Below are 10,026 nucleotides of genomic sequence, written 5' to 3'. Positions count from 1 at the left end.
CGAGTCAGCCGACTCACACCGACTCCGCACCGCGCGACTGGAGCTGGCCTCGAAGCTGCAGAAGCAGAATCCCAAGGCGCCGTTGCTGCGACGTGTGGATCCGAAGACGGGCCAGATCAAGACGGCGGGGCAGGGGTTTGCGGGCACGGGGAAGGCGGGCATTAGGGATCCGGACTGGGATTGGGATGAGGAGGGGAAGAGGGGTGGGGATTGGAAGAATTGGTATGTTAAGCCTAGGATTAGGGGGGAGGGGGTGGCGATTAGGGAGGGGGAGGAGGAGGAGAGGAGGGGGAGGATGAGCTGGGTGAGGAGGTCTGAGGGAGGTGGGTTGGTGGGTGATGGGTTTGGTTCTGGAGTGGGGGATTGGACGTTGGGGATGGAAAGGGGAAGGGGAAGGGGAAAAGTGGGTTGATGGGTGAGGGAGGGAGGTAGGTGCTGCTTCTTAAAAGAATATTTGGATTTCATTGATGGCTATGCGAGTTTGTTGCCTTGGCTGGTCTGTCTGTCATGCCACGTCATGCTGTGTCTGAGCTCTTGGGTTTGACTGGCCCTGACAATTTCAAAGATGGTGTAGAGAATGGCCTTCATATACTCAAGCCTTTTCAGGTACTTGCATACAACGTATTGAGATACAAGCACAAGATAACAAGCCAGTATGACATTCTTTAGTTGTTGTACTGGATCGAGCCGACTCCCTAGCAGCGGTTCCTCATCGGCGTTTCGTCTGTTGAACTCTGAACGGAAACTTGTTTCGTGAATGCTAAGTTCCTATTTCATAGAATGCTGTAGTCACAGTAATTGAATGTTAAGTTAGCTAAACGAGCTTAGTCTAGTTGCTTGATTCAACAGTTTCACTCAGCTTTTCTGGGATAAATCACCCGACATACGCAATCGCTGAAATGCGTGTATTGATGCACTTCGTTAGATTGCAGAACATTCCCAAAGCCTACCAAGAACCCATAGCTCCCATTTTCAGGTGCTCTTGCTTGCTTTCTCGTGGTTGCCTCCATTAACAAGTCTGCCTTGTGCTTTGCCTAGTGTTGATCCATATCCTCAGCGACAAGCTCCATAGCCTTGTCCGAGCCTGTAAGAATTGCATTCCACTGCTTGCACGCCAAGCCACCCTCCCGTAGCGTGACTTCAACCTCGACATCGGCATCTGGTGGTGGTACAGTGGCGTGCATGCCAGCCTTATCTGTTGTGGGGCGGACCCATTTGCCACTCACGGGCTTGATGTTGAAGCGTAGAATCATCAAGGCAACGAATGCAATGATCTCCGTAATGGCGAAATGTCGACCGGGACAGAGCGTAGAGCCTCCACCGAAGCCGCGAAATCCAACGGGATTCAGACGTCTACCGTTAGTACGTACGAAGCGCTTATGGTTAAACTCGTTGACGCTGTCGCCGTATACGGCTTTCGAGCTGTGCTGAACTGGGCCGGGGATCATGAGGGTGCTACCCTTTTTGAGTAGGTACTTGTCATCGAGGAGATGATCTTGCTGGACTACTCTAACAGATGTGCCAGTGCCGTGGACACGCAAGACTTCTTGCAATGTCGAAAGCAAGATCGGGCACGAAGTTTTGACCTCAGTTATGTCGATGGCGACACTGCCATCTTCGATCTTGCAAAGGCGATATAATTCATCTCTGCACTCCTCGAGAGCTGCGGCGTCTGAGATGATATGCCAAAGAACCCAGAATGCGGATGGAATGGTATTGGTCAAAATCGCCACAGCACCTCCCAACTCGAACCTCGCGGTATCTTCGTTTGACACGTTGTAGTCAACACTGTGCTGGTATCGTGCGCGGATGAGTGCTGAACCTTGTTCGTGTCCGCCACCGCCGAAGTAGTCCATGAATGCTTTCACGATCTTTTCGCGAGCTTGAAGACTTTCTTTGGCCAATACAGAGGGGAACAGCTGGAGTAAGAGAATCACAATACCAGGTTCGAACTTCCTACACCCGACTGTAAGCGCTTGACTAGGCTCAGGTCGAGCATGAGACTCACCAGAACGCACTCAAAATCTTGGGATCTCGGAATGGGTTGCTAGGGCCATAGACCGCCTCGGAAGTAGCCCAGGCAATGTTCTTTTGAACCCACTCAAACAAGTTCATAGTTGTAGGGGCGTTCGAAGCCAATGTGTCTAAGAATTCGGAGACCTTCTGGATGGAGAGCCTGTTCATGGTATCTAGGCTGGCACCTGGGGTCACGGCGGGATGGATTGCCTTGTCAAACTCTATAGCGTAGCTATACTCACCCACGCCGTTGCGGTTCATCTTCAGTATTTCTTTGCCTGCCGGTGTCGCTCCCATCACGTTCATCGCGGCTCTTGCCTCGATGGCCGCGAAGTCGAGGACACGGACCTGACGTTGAACGACAGGGATCAAATTGGTTGAGTTGATAACGTAAATCCTCGACCCAGGAAGTCGCAAGGTGTAGATGGGTAGATTATACTTATTACTAGTATTAATTTAGCAGACAAAATCATTTCGATGTCAATTGCAGTTGACTTACCGGATGTCTGTGTAGAACTTGGCTTTCTTCGCCATGCCGATCATTGGGCTGAGGAATGGGATTTCTGTCGCGACCGCCGTAGGCTCCTTCTCGTCGTGGGTGTACAGAAGCAAGAAGCGCAGAAAGGCATATGTCACCGCCAGGCTGGAGACCCCAATAACGGCGCCAGACGCCATGGTGGATGTTGTCTCGATGAAGGTGAAGAATAGAGTCATCAAAACCTTTGGGTGAGACAGCTATGAAGATGTTTACGTACTTTAGGAGGTGAAGGAAGAGCTCGAAAGTGACTGGGTGCGTCTAAGCCTGCCCACGCAGCTGCAAACGCCTTCTTGTCCCATAGCTGCTGCGACCCTGCCTAAGTCCCTATGTCCATTCCTTTCATGTCTGGGACATTTTGGTTGCGTGTTTCATCGATTCTACCACCCTGATGCATGTACCCAAAGTGTGCAAATGCGATCAATGGAGGTCGTAATGTAGAACTACAGTACTATGTAGGCAAATGGTGGCACAGCATGACGCTAACATTTATCTTCTCCCATTGGCCAAGGTCATTAAGAGAAAGACTGAGAAAGTACAGATACCAAGCTAGAAGGTAATCTGTAACGTTAACTAAGGTAGTTCTTTTACTTACTAGTGATCTACAAGATCGCAAACTTGCAAAGTTAACCAGCTCATTGGTCTGCAGACTGAGTTCAAATTATACGTAGTATGCTTGATAAGCACCTGAAAGACGGGCTGTTGGTGTGGCCAATTCGGGCATGCTTGAGAATGGACCTGTTTGTTTACTACCGTGTAAACAAGAGAGACACAAGATGGTGAGTGTAGAAGGTTAATACATCGGCATTGGTTGTTGTACATGTTAGAATGTAGTATCAGAGTGGGAAGGACTGAATTTGAGTATGCTTGTTACAATTTGATCCTGTTTCTTCTTTGCTGACTTCCATGCATATCTAGATTCTGCGCGTGAAACTTCAAGACAGTGATACTTACTTGGTTCTTTGGAGGAAACGACACAAAATAGATAGGATAGAAACTTATACAGCAACACGTCAATGATCAGGAAGCACAAACGAGAGAAAGCGAGAAAACGATTTTCAATCAACAACCGGAAGATGGGATAAACACAGGAACACAGAAACACAGAAACACAGAAACACAGAAACACAGAAACACAGAAACACAGAAACACAGAAACACAGAAACACAGAAACACAGAAACACAGAAACACAGAAACACAGAAACACAGAAACACAGAAACACAGAAACACAGAAACACAGAAACACAGAAACACAGAAACACAGAAACACAGAAACACAGAAACACAGAAACACAGAAACACAGAAACACAGAAACACAGAAACACAGAAACACAGAAACACAGAAACACAGAAACACAGAAACACAGAAACACAGAAACACAGAAACACAGAAACACAGAAACACAGAAACACAGAAACACAGAAACACAGAAACACAGAAACACAGAAACACAGAAACACAGAAACACAGAAACACAGAAACACAGAAACACAGAAACACAGAAACACAGAAACACAGAAACACAGAAACACAGAAACACAGAAACACAGAAACACAGAAACACAGAAACACAGAAACACAGAAACACAGAAACACAGAAGACGGAACAGGAACTTACTCCCCTTACCCTCCCAGTTCTGCATCCAATCGATTCGTAGTGATTAATCCAAGTGAGCTGGGAGCTTATCTGACTTACCTGGCAAGAAACGGTCAAAAAATAACCCACCCAGAAAAGACTCAGACCTGCACACGGACTCCTTCTCCTTTTCATATTCGAGATGCAAGACCAGTCCAGCTTCCTCTCTCTCCCTTCCTCCCTTCTCCATCCCAATCTCTTAAGGATGATTGGTACAGTTTCAACCCTCTCGCATCATGGCATCTTGCTCTCTCACCATCGTCTCCCCATCCTCAACCTCGTCTGCCTCCTACTCATCCTCTTCCACAGCCGCACCAGCGTGCACTCGCGCATGATGCTGATGCGCCTCCCCTCCTAACCCCCTCAGACCGGGATGCACCTACACCTGGCGCGGCGCTAGCCGCGACCGTGGCGATATAGGCCGAGTCAGCGGTAGGAGCCCGGTTAATACAGCCGAGTTGAAGTACACCGAGTTGAACCGAACTCCTCGCATTGCAACACCGACTTCACCGTCATAATCATCAAGCTCAGGATCGCGTTCGCACAAGCAAACTTCCTCATCTCCCCAACTCCCATCTGGGTGAGATTCCGCCTCGCACCCCTTCAGATCCAATACCTCCATATCCACCCGCGTGTCCTCGAAGAAACGTTCATAGTCGGCCTTTGCGCGCCGACCGGGCGACCCGCTCTCGAATGGGACGAGCGTTGATCTGATCCGAATGCATCGCACGAGTCAATATCCAAGAGCCAGTCTGGGGAGATGAGGTGGGTGAATGAGGAAGAGGTGGAGGAAGAAAGGTTGTTGCGGGGGTCGTGGTAGGGTGAAGTGTAAATCTGAGGACGGGGGTCGATGTCGGGGTCGGGGGAGAAGGATTGGATGAAATGTGGGAGGCTGCGGAAGAGAGAGATGTAGGGCTCATTTAGAGGGTCGCGGGATGGGTTGTGAGTGGAATCTAGGATTGGGATTGGGGTTGTAGAGGAAGGGTGGGTGGGTAGTGAGAGCGAGTTGGGATGGGATACGGAATTTGGAGTTATGGCTCGATGCGAGGCTGAGCTGCTGTTGGAATTGGACCCTGAGTTCGAGATTGAATCTGGCCGGCTGGGCTCTAACTCTGACACATGCGTGGGTATTGAGTTCTGGTGAGCACAGACTGCGCAACTGGCGAGGGAGAACTTACCAACTAGCACTGGCGGTGTGCATTCGCGGTTGCAGTAGTGGATGTGAGTGAGGATGGCTTTCGAGCAGCGTTCGACATGGAAGATGGGCTCGAGGTGCCAGCACCGGAAGATCTTGCAGATGGTTATGATACACATTTTGGCGCACAACGTGTAGCTGCTTGATGATCAGTGGAGGGCCGAGATCTGTGATTGGGAATTGTGTTGCAAAGCTTGCTGGTGGTGAGTGAGTAACAGGGACTTGGGAAAGGAGAGGTAAGGGAACAGGCCAGGGAAAAGAGGTTATATAGCGGAACAGACAAGCAAATACAGCCTTCATCCAAGGCTGCACCTCACTGATGATGAAAATGACAAAGAATGCTCTCACCTTTGTGCCACGGTGCGTTCTGTCATTGATGGTATGATGTAAACACAAAGGATGATGGGACAGAACAATAATGAGATTGTACGACTTGGAACAAAGTCCTTTGAAATGTTGATCATGATACGAAGTACTCATCCTGCGCAACGACATGTCCTAACCCACATCCCGAGGTAGTGAACAACCCTCCACACTCCCTGGGTGGTGAAAGTGAAACAGGTACCCAGAGCTTGGCTCCTTATTCTTCACCACCAACACCACCACACGTGGTGGTTCCCTTCTGAATAATACGAATCAATTGTGCGGACGCATATGTAGGCTCCAGCACCTCGACAAAGGCTTCGCTGCATCGCAAAAGGAGGAATACGCCATGATGCATGAGCGGTGGTAAATTGTCAATATTATACAAAAGAAGATTTCTTGTTATTACTGTTCTTCATTTCCCTTAAAATACCACCTATACTATGGAAATAGACCACATAAAACTGATTCAGCGTTTACTTGAAGACACAGCCAAGCATGGTGGATTAATTGTGCTTTCTAAAGAATATCGATAGCGTGGAAAGGTACTTCTGGAAGATCAGGTATCAAATCCTTACAGCTTGCCAAAAAGATTTGTAAAGACACACACTCCAGCCACAGCACCGCCAACCACATTCGATGCGGTTCTATGAGCTTCCATGACAAAGCCATGTGATTCGCTTCCATCTCGCAGCGAGCTTTCGTTCCTGCATGCGTTATGGCGCTTAGGCTGTACGATCACTACCCGCCACTAAAAGAAGGTTCTAACTAGTAATGTCGATCGTTTCGCGAACACGAGGCAAGAGTAGCGACCGCAAGAACAGCGTTTCCTTGCAGCCGAGCAAGTCGACTCTATGGCGCCGTGCTCGAGACCGCCCAACGCTGAAAGACAAGGCCGTACGCCAACAATATCTCACTCCCTGCGAAGAGGAAGCGCTGGTCCGCTACGTCCTGGAATATGCCGAACGTGGATATCCTCTGCCTGCTAAGTCCCTTCGATCACTCGCGCTGGTTATCGCTCGTCGTCGAGGCTCTGACGACCCCGACCTGCATTTGCCCGGCAAGAATTGGCTTTAAGGTTTCTACAAGCGCCATCTTATTCTTAAAGCAAAAACACTGAAGGCTTTAGATTAAGCACGACACAATCACAATATTTACGGTAAGATTGTGGACTAGTTTACCCTGATAGGTCAAGAGCTCCGGAAGGTCATCCAGCCCGAAAATGTGTACAACATGGATGAGACGGGTGTTTTGTTGAGTCATCTAACGTCCCGCAAAGTGCTGGTCAGTAGTCATGACTTAAGAAGGTACTGTGGAGCCGCCGTGAACCGGACATTGATCACTGCCATAGAGTGTATCGCAGCAGACGGGTTATATCTTGTCCCACTTATTGTCTGGCCTTCCGCCACAACGTGTAGCAATTGGTATACTTACCCTACTCCCCACTGGCGTTTTACGTGCTCAAAGACCGGGTACACGAATGCCGAAATAAGCCTCCATTAGATTTAGCACGTATTTGATCCGTTGACCAAACGACGAGCTGGTGGTCGACCTCGCATCCTGGTCAACGATGGACTGGCCACGCATAAATCTCTAGAAGTGCTAACATTTTGCCATGAAAACAACATCATTCTCTGTCGTCTACCGTCCCACACCTCCCACAAACTCCAGCCCTGCGACGTCGGCGTCTTCGGTCCCTTGAAGGCTGCTTACCGTGAGCAAGTCGAACAGTTGTTTCGTGGTGGTGCAAACACCGTTGGCAAACAACACTTTACTCTGCTCTACGACCGCGCTCGAACCACAGCTTTCACATCCGAAAACATCAAGTCCGCATGGCGCAAGGCAGGTTTATTTCCTTTTGATCCTGATTGTGTGCTCCGAGGTATGAGACACCCTTCTACGGGAATGCTCACTGTGCCCGGTGCGCGAGCTGCCCTCAGTGCGCCGGTCAGCTCTTCAGTCGAAGACATGCCCCCGACTCCGACCACGTCAGAAGCCTTGACGTCAATGCGTGTGAAGGTCGAAGAAGATCTGGCATCGGCAGGGACCAGCAGCACACAGCGAGTGCAGAAGATCATCAAGGGTTTCCAGAGCACGCTCGCTCATTGTGCTGTCTTGTCCGCTGAAAATCAGTGGCTGGTGGAGCAGAATAATGAGAAGACGTCACGAGCTTCGGTTCGATCAACTGTTGTAGGTGGACCCAAAGTGATGACATACGATGACATTATCGAACGACAACAACTTCGAGAGACCGCAGAAAGACGAAACACTGTAGTAACAAAACGCCGTAAGGCTGGTCAACAACCTGCTGAGAGCCACACTGCAGAGCAGGCAGGGTGAACCGTGCTCAAGTTGAAGTCTGAAGGAGTTCAGGACTATCGTCAGGCCTCCTCTTGTGCCCTTTCTCTTTTTTGCAACCTTTCGCCAGCTCCTGACAAATGAGGGCATGTTGTAGATCGAAAGTACAATGGTATGGAGGAACATAGGCGTTAATGGAGCAAGTCGATGACAATTCTTTCTAAGTTCTTTCGGGTATGATAGCAAAGCGTGTCTACTTGATGCAATCAGCGAGGTTCGTTCATTCCTTGAACAGGAACAGTTTTGGTGTCTTTGTATCTTTCTCCTATCACCCTGTTGCCGACTATGACCATCAGTTTTCCCAGTGGCTCATCATCTAGAGCCGTCTTCTCTGCTTGAATACTCTACGACTCCATAGGATGACTGTATTGCACATATAAAAAGATTCGTAGAATTCTCGCCTGAAAGGTGCAATTAAAAGATGCCGCCGTGTCCTCCAACGTGGTTTCCCTGGAATATCGACCCTCCACTGACTGTAGTCGACCCAAACTGAGGACTACCTTGAGTTATCTGGAGAGCCTGATGCCCTCCCGTTCTGTCCACACCCTTTCCGCTCGTTCTATCTCTATGTGGACTTTCAACGTGCGACAATCTTACGTTCTCAGACCTAGCTAAGGCCTTGACCCAACGACGAAGCTCGCCCGCAACAGCCTTGAAGCCTGGGTCATCAGCATTTTCAAATTTGGTCATATCCATATGATTGCTTCGAATCCCTATTAGAATGTATCCGGGAAGAGTGGCAGAGTGAGCCGGCACTACCTAATAAGGAGTAAGAACAATGACACCGAATGAGAAGATCTGTCGACTTACAAGTCCAATGCCAGGCAAGGGCAACTCCTCAAAAAAACAAGTGATCTCGATTGGCGGAAGCCGATCCTGAGCTCGTGACCGGATCATAGTGTGAAATCCATGCTGAACTCGCTCGAGAACCTCAGAGTCGCTCTTAAGAACGGCTAAGATATCCGGATTCGTTTGCTTGAGCACGCCAATGGCCTTGGCTAGACTTTCTGTCCAGTGTGCAAGGCCGGAGCCGTGGTGTGGAGTGCCCAAAAATACAATCCCCCGAGTGCAATGGAGAACTTGCTTGAGATGGTTTTCTGGTCGCTGCTGTGCCGTTGTGAGAGCCTGAGTTCATCAGACTAGCCCGTTCACCATGGGAGATCACTCACGTCCTCGCAGACAAGACCTCCCAAGCTATGACAGACAAAGATGATGGGACGATCGTTCTACCATAGTGAGTCTGGTTGTCTGAAGCTGCATTTCTGCAAAAGGCTCACAGTATCATCCTCTTCTCTGTAGGTCGCAATGGCGGCGAGCAGGTTCATCGAATGGTTTCCAATCCTGTTCTTCGAAACCATGCCCTGCCAGTCAGACACGTATGCGTCGTATCCGAACGTGAGTATTCGGGTGTTATGAACATGGGACGGTAGTAGGGTTTGAGGCCACGGGGCGACAGCTTTCTTTGTCTTCCACGTCTTCTCACGATCTCCGGTGAGGCCATGTACAAAAATGACGCTGAGTTTCAGGTTTCATTAGCCAGTGTATTCCCGTTTACAACTCTAAGCTTTATGAAAACGCCCAAAGAGTAGACAACTTACTCGACTGCATCACTTTCACTTTTGTGGAAGAACTTCAGTCCTGAAGGAAAGATCTTTCTCGATGGTGCTCTCGGTTGGGACAGAGGTGTAGAGAATGCGCTCTCAGCAGCAGCATCTTTGTTGCTGGTGGGCTGCTTCGCCAAATGCCACGGCCATTTCATTGTTTGCCGTAGCTTTGCGTGGTGATATAGGTATATACTGACAACATTGCCGACCTTCCTGGCAGAGCTCGAGGAAGAATCTTAAAAGCCTTGTAGTCAAGCGGACCCCACCACGATCCCAATGGCTTGCGAGGGAACGGCTGCGACTCAGACTGATCG

The 10,026-nt window shown here is 49.4% G+C and overlaps 5 protein-coding genes across 5 annotated transcripts; 2 read left to right on the top strand and 3 right to left on the bottom strand.

The window, feature by feature from the left end:
- Nucleotides 1-1,034: 1,034 nt before the first annotated feature.
- On the bottom strand, nt 1,035-2,691 carry EPUS_02414 (uncharacterized protein; the record flags this gene model as incomplete). The annotated part of the gene is made up of 3 exons (XM_007805320.1): nt 1,035-1,956; nt 2,009-2,461; nt 2,516-2,691. The coding sequence occupies 3 exons, from the start codon at nt 2,689-2,691 to the stop codon at nt 1,035-1,037; spliced, it is 1,551 nt and encodes a 516-aa protein (XP_007803511.1).
- Nucleotides 2,692-4,795: 2,104 nt separating this feature from the next.
- On the bottom strand, nt 4,796-5,506 carry EPUS_02413 (uncharacterized protein; the record flags this gene model as incomplete). The annotated part of the gene is made up of 2 exons (XM_007805319.1): nt 4,796-5,304; nt 5,371-5,506. 2 exons carry the CDS (start codon nt 5,504-5,506, stop codon nt 4,796-4,798), a joined length of 645 nt encoding a protein of 214 aa, XP_007803510.1.
- A 1,018-nt stretch (nt 5,507-6,524) lies between these two features.
- Nucleotides 6,525-6,827, top strand: EPUS_02412 (uncharacterized protein; the record flags this gene model as incomplete). Its single annotated transcript, XM_007805318.1, has 1 exon — nt 6,525-6,827. One exon carries the CDS (start codon nt 6,525-6,527, stop codon nt 6,825-6,827), a length of 303 nt encoding a protein of 100 aa, XP_007803509.1.
- A 156-nt stretch (nt 6,828-6,983) lies between these two features.
- Nucleotides 6,984-8,090, top strand: EPUS_02411 (uncharacterized protein; the record flags this gene model as incomplete). Its single annotated transcript, XM_007805317.1, has 3 exons — nt 6,984-7,034; nt 7,102-7,222; nt 7,291-8,090. 3 exons carry the CDS (start codon nt 6,984-6,986, stop codon nt 8,088-8,090), a joined length of 972 nt encoding a protein of 323 aa, XP_007803508.1.
- A 432-nt stretch (nt 8,091-8,522) lies between these two features.
- EPUS_02410 (uncharacterized protein) lies at nt 8,523-9,867 on the bottom strand (the record flags this gene model as incomplete). Its single annotated transcript, XM_007805316.1, has 5 exons — nt 8,523-8,867; nt 8,919-9,233; nt 9,278-9,334; nt 9,386-9,623; nt 9,707-9,867. The coding sequence occupies 5 exons, from the start codon at nt 9,865-9,867 to the stop codon at nt 8,523-8,525; spliced, it is 1,116 nt and encodes a 371-aa protein (XP_007803507.1).
- Nucleotides 9,868-10,026: the final 159 nt, after the last annotated feature.

The sequence above is a fragment of the Endocarpon pusillum genome (assembly GCF_000464535.1).
Source record: "Endocarpon pusillum Z07020 unplaced genomic scaffold scaffold4192, whole genome shotgun sequence".
NCBI lineage: Eukaryota > Fungi > Ascomycota > Eurotiomycetes > Verrucariales > Verrucariaceae > Endocarpon > Endocarpon pusillum.
Note: the sequence above shows the minus strand (reverse complement) of the source record. Positions and strands in the feature narration are given on the sequence as shown.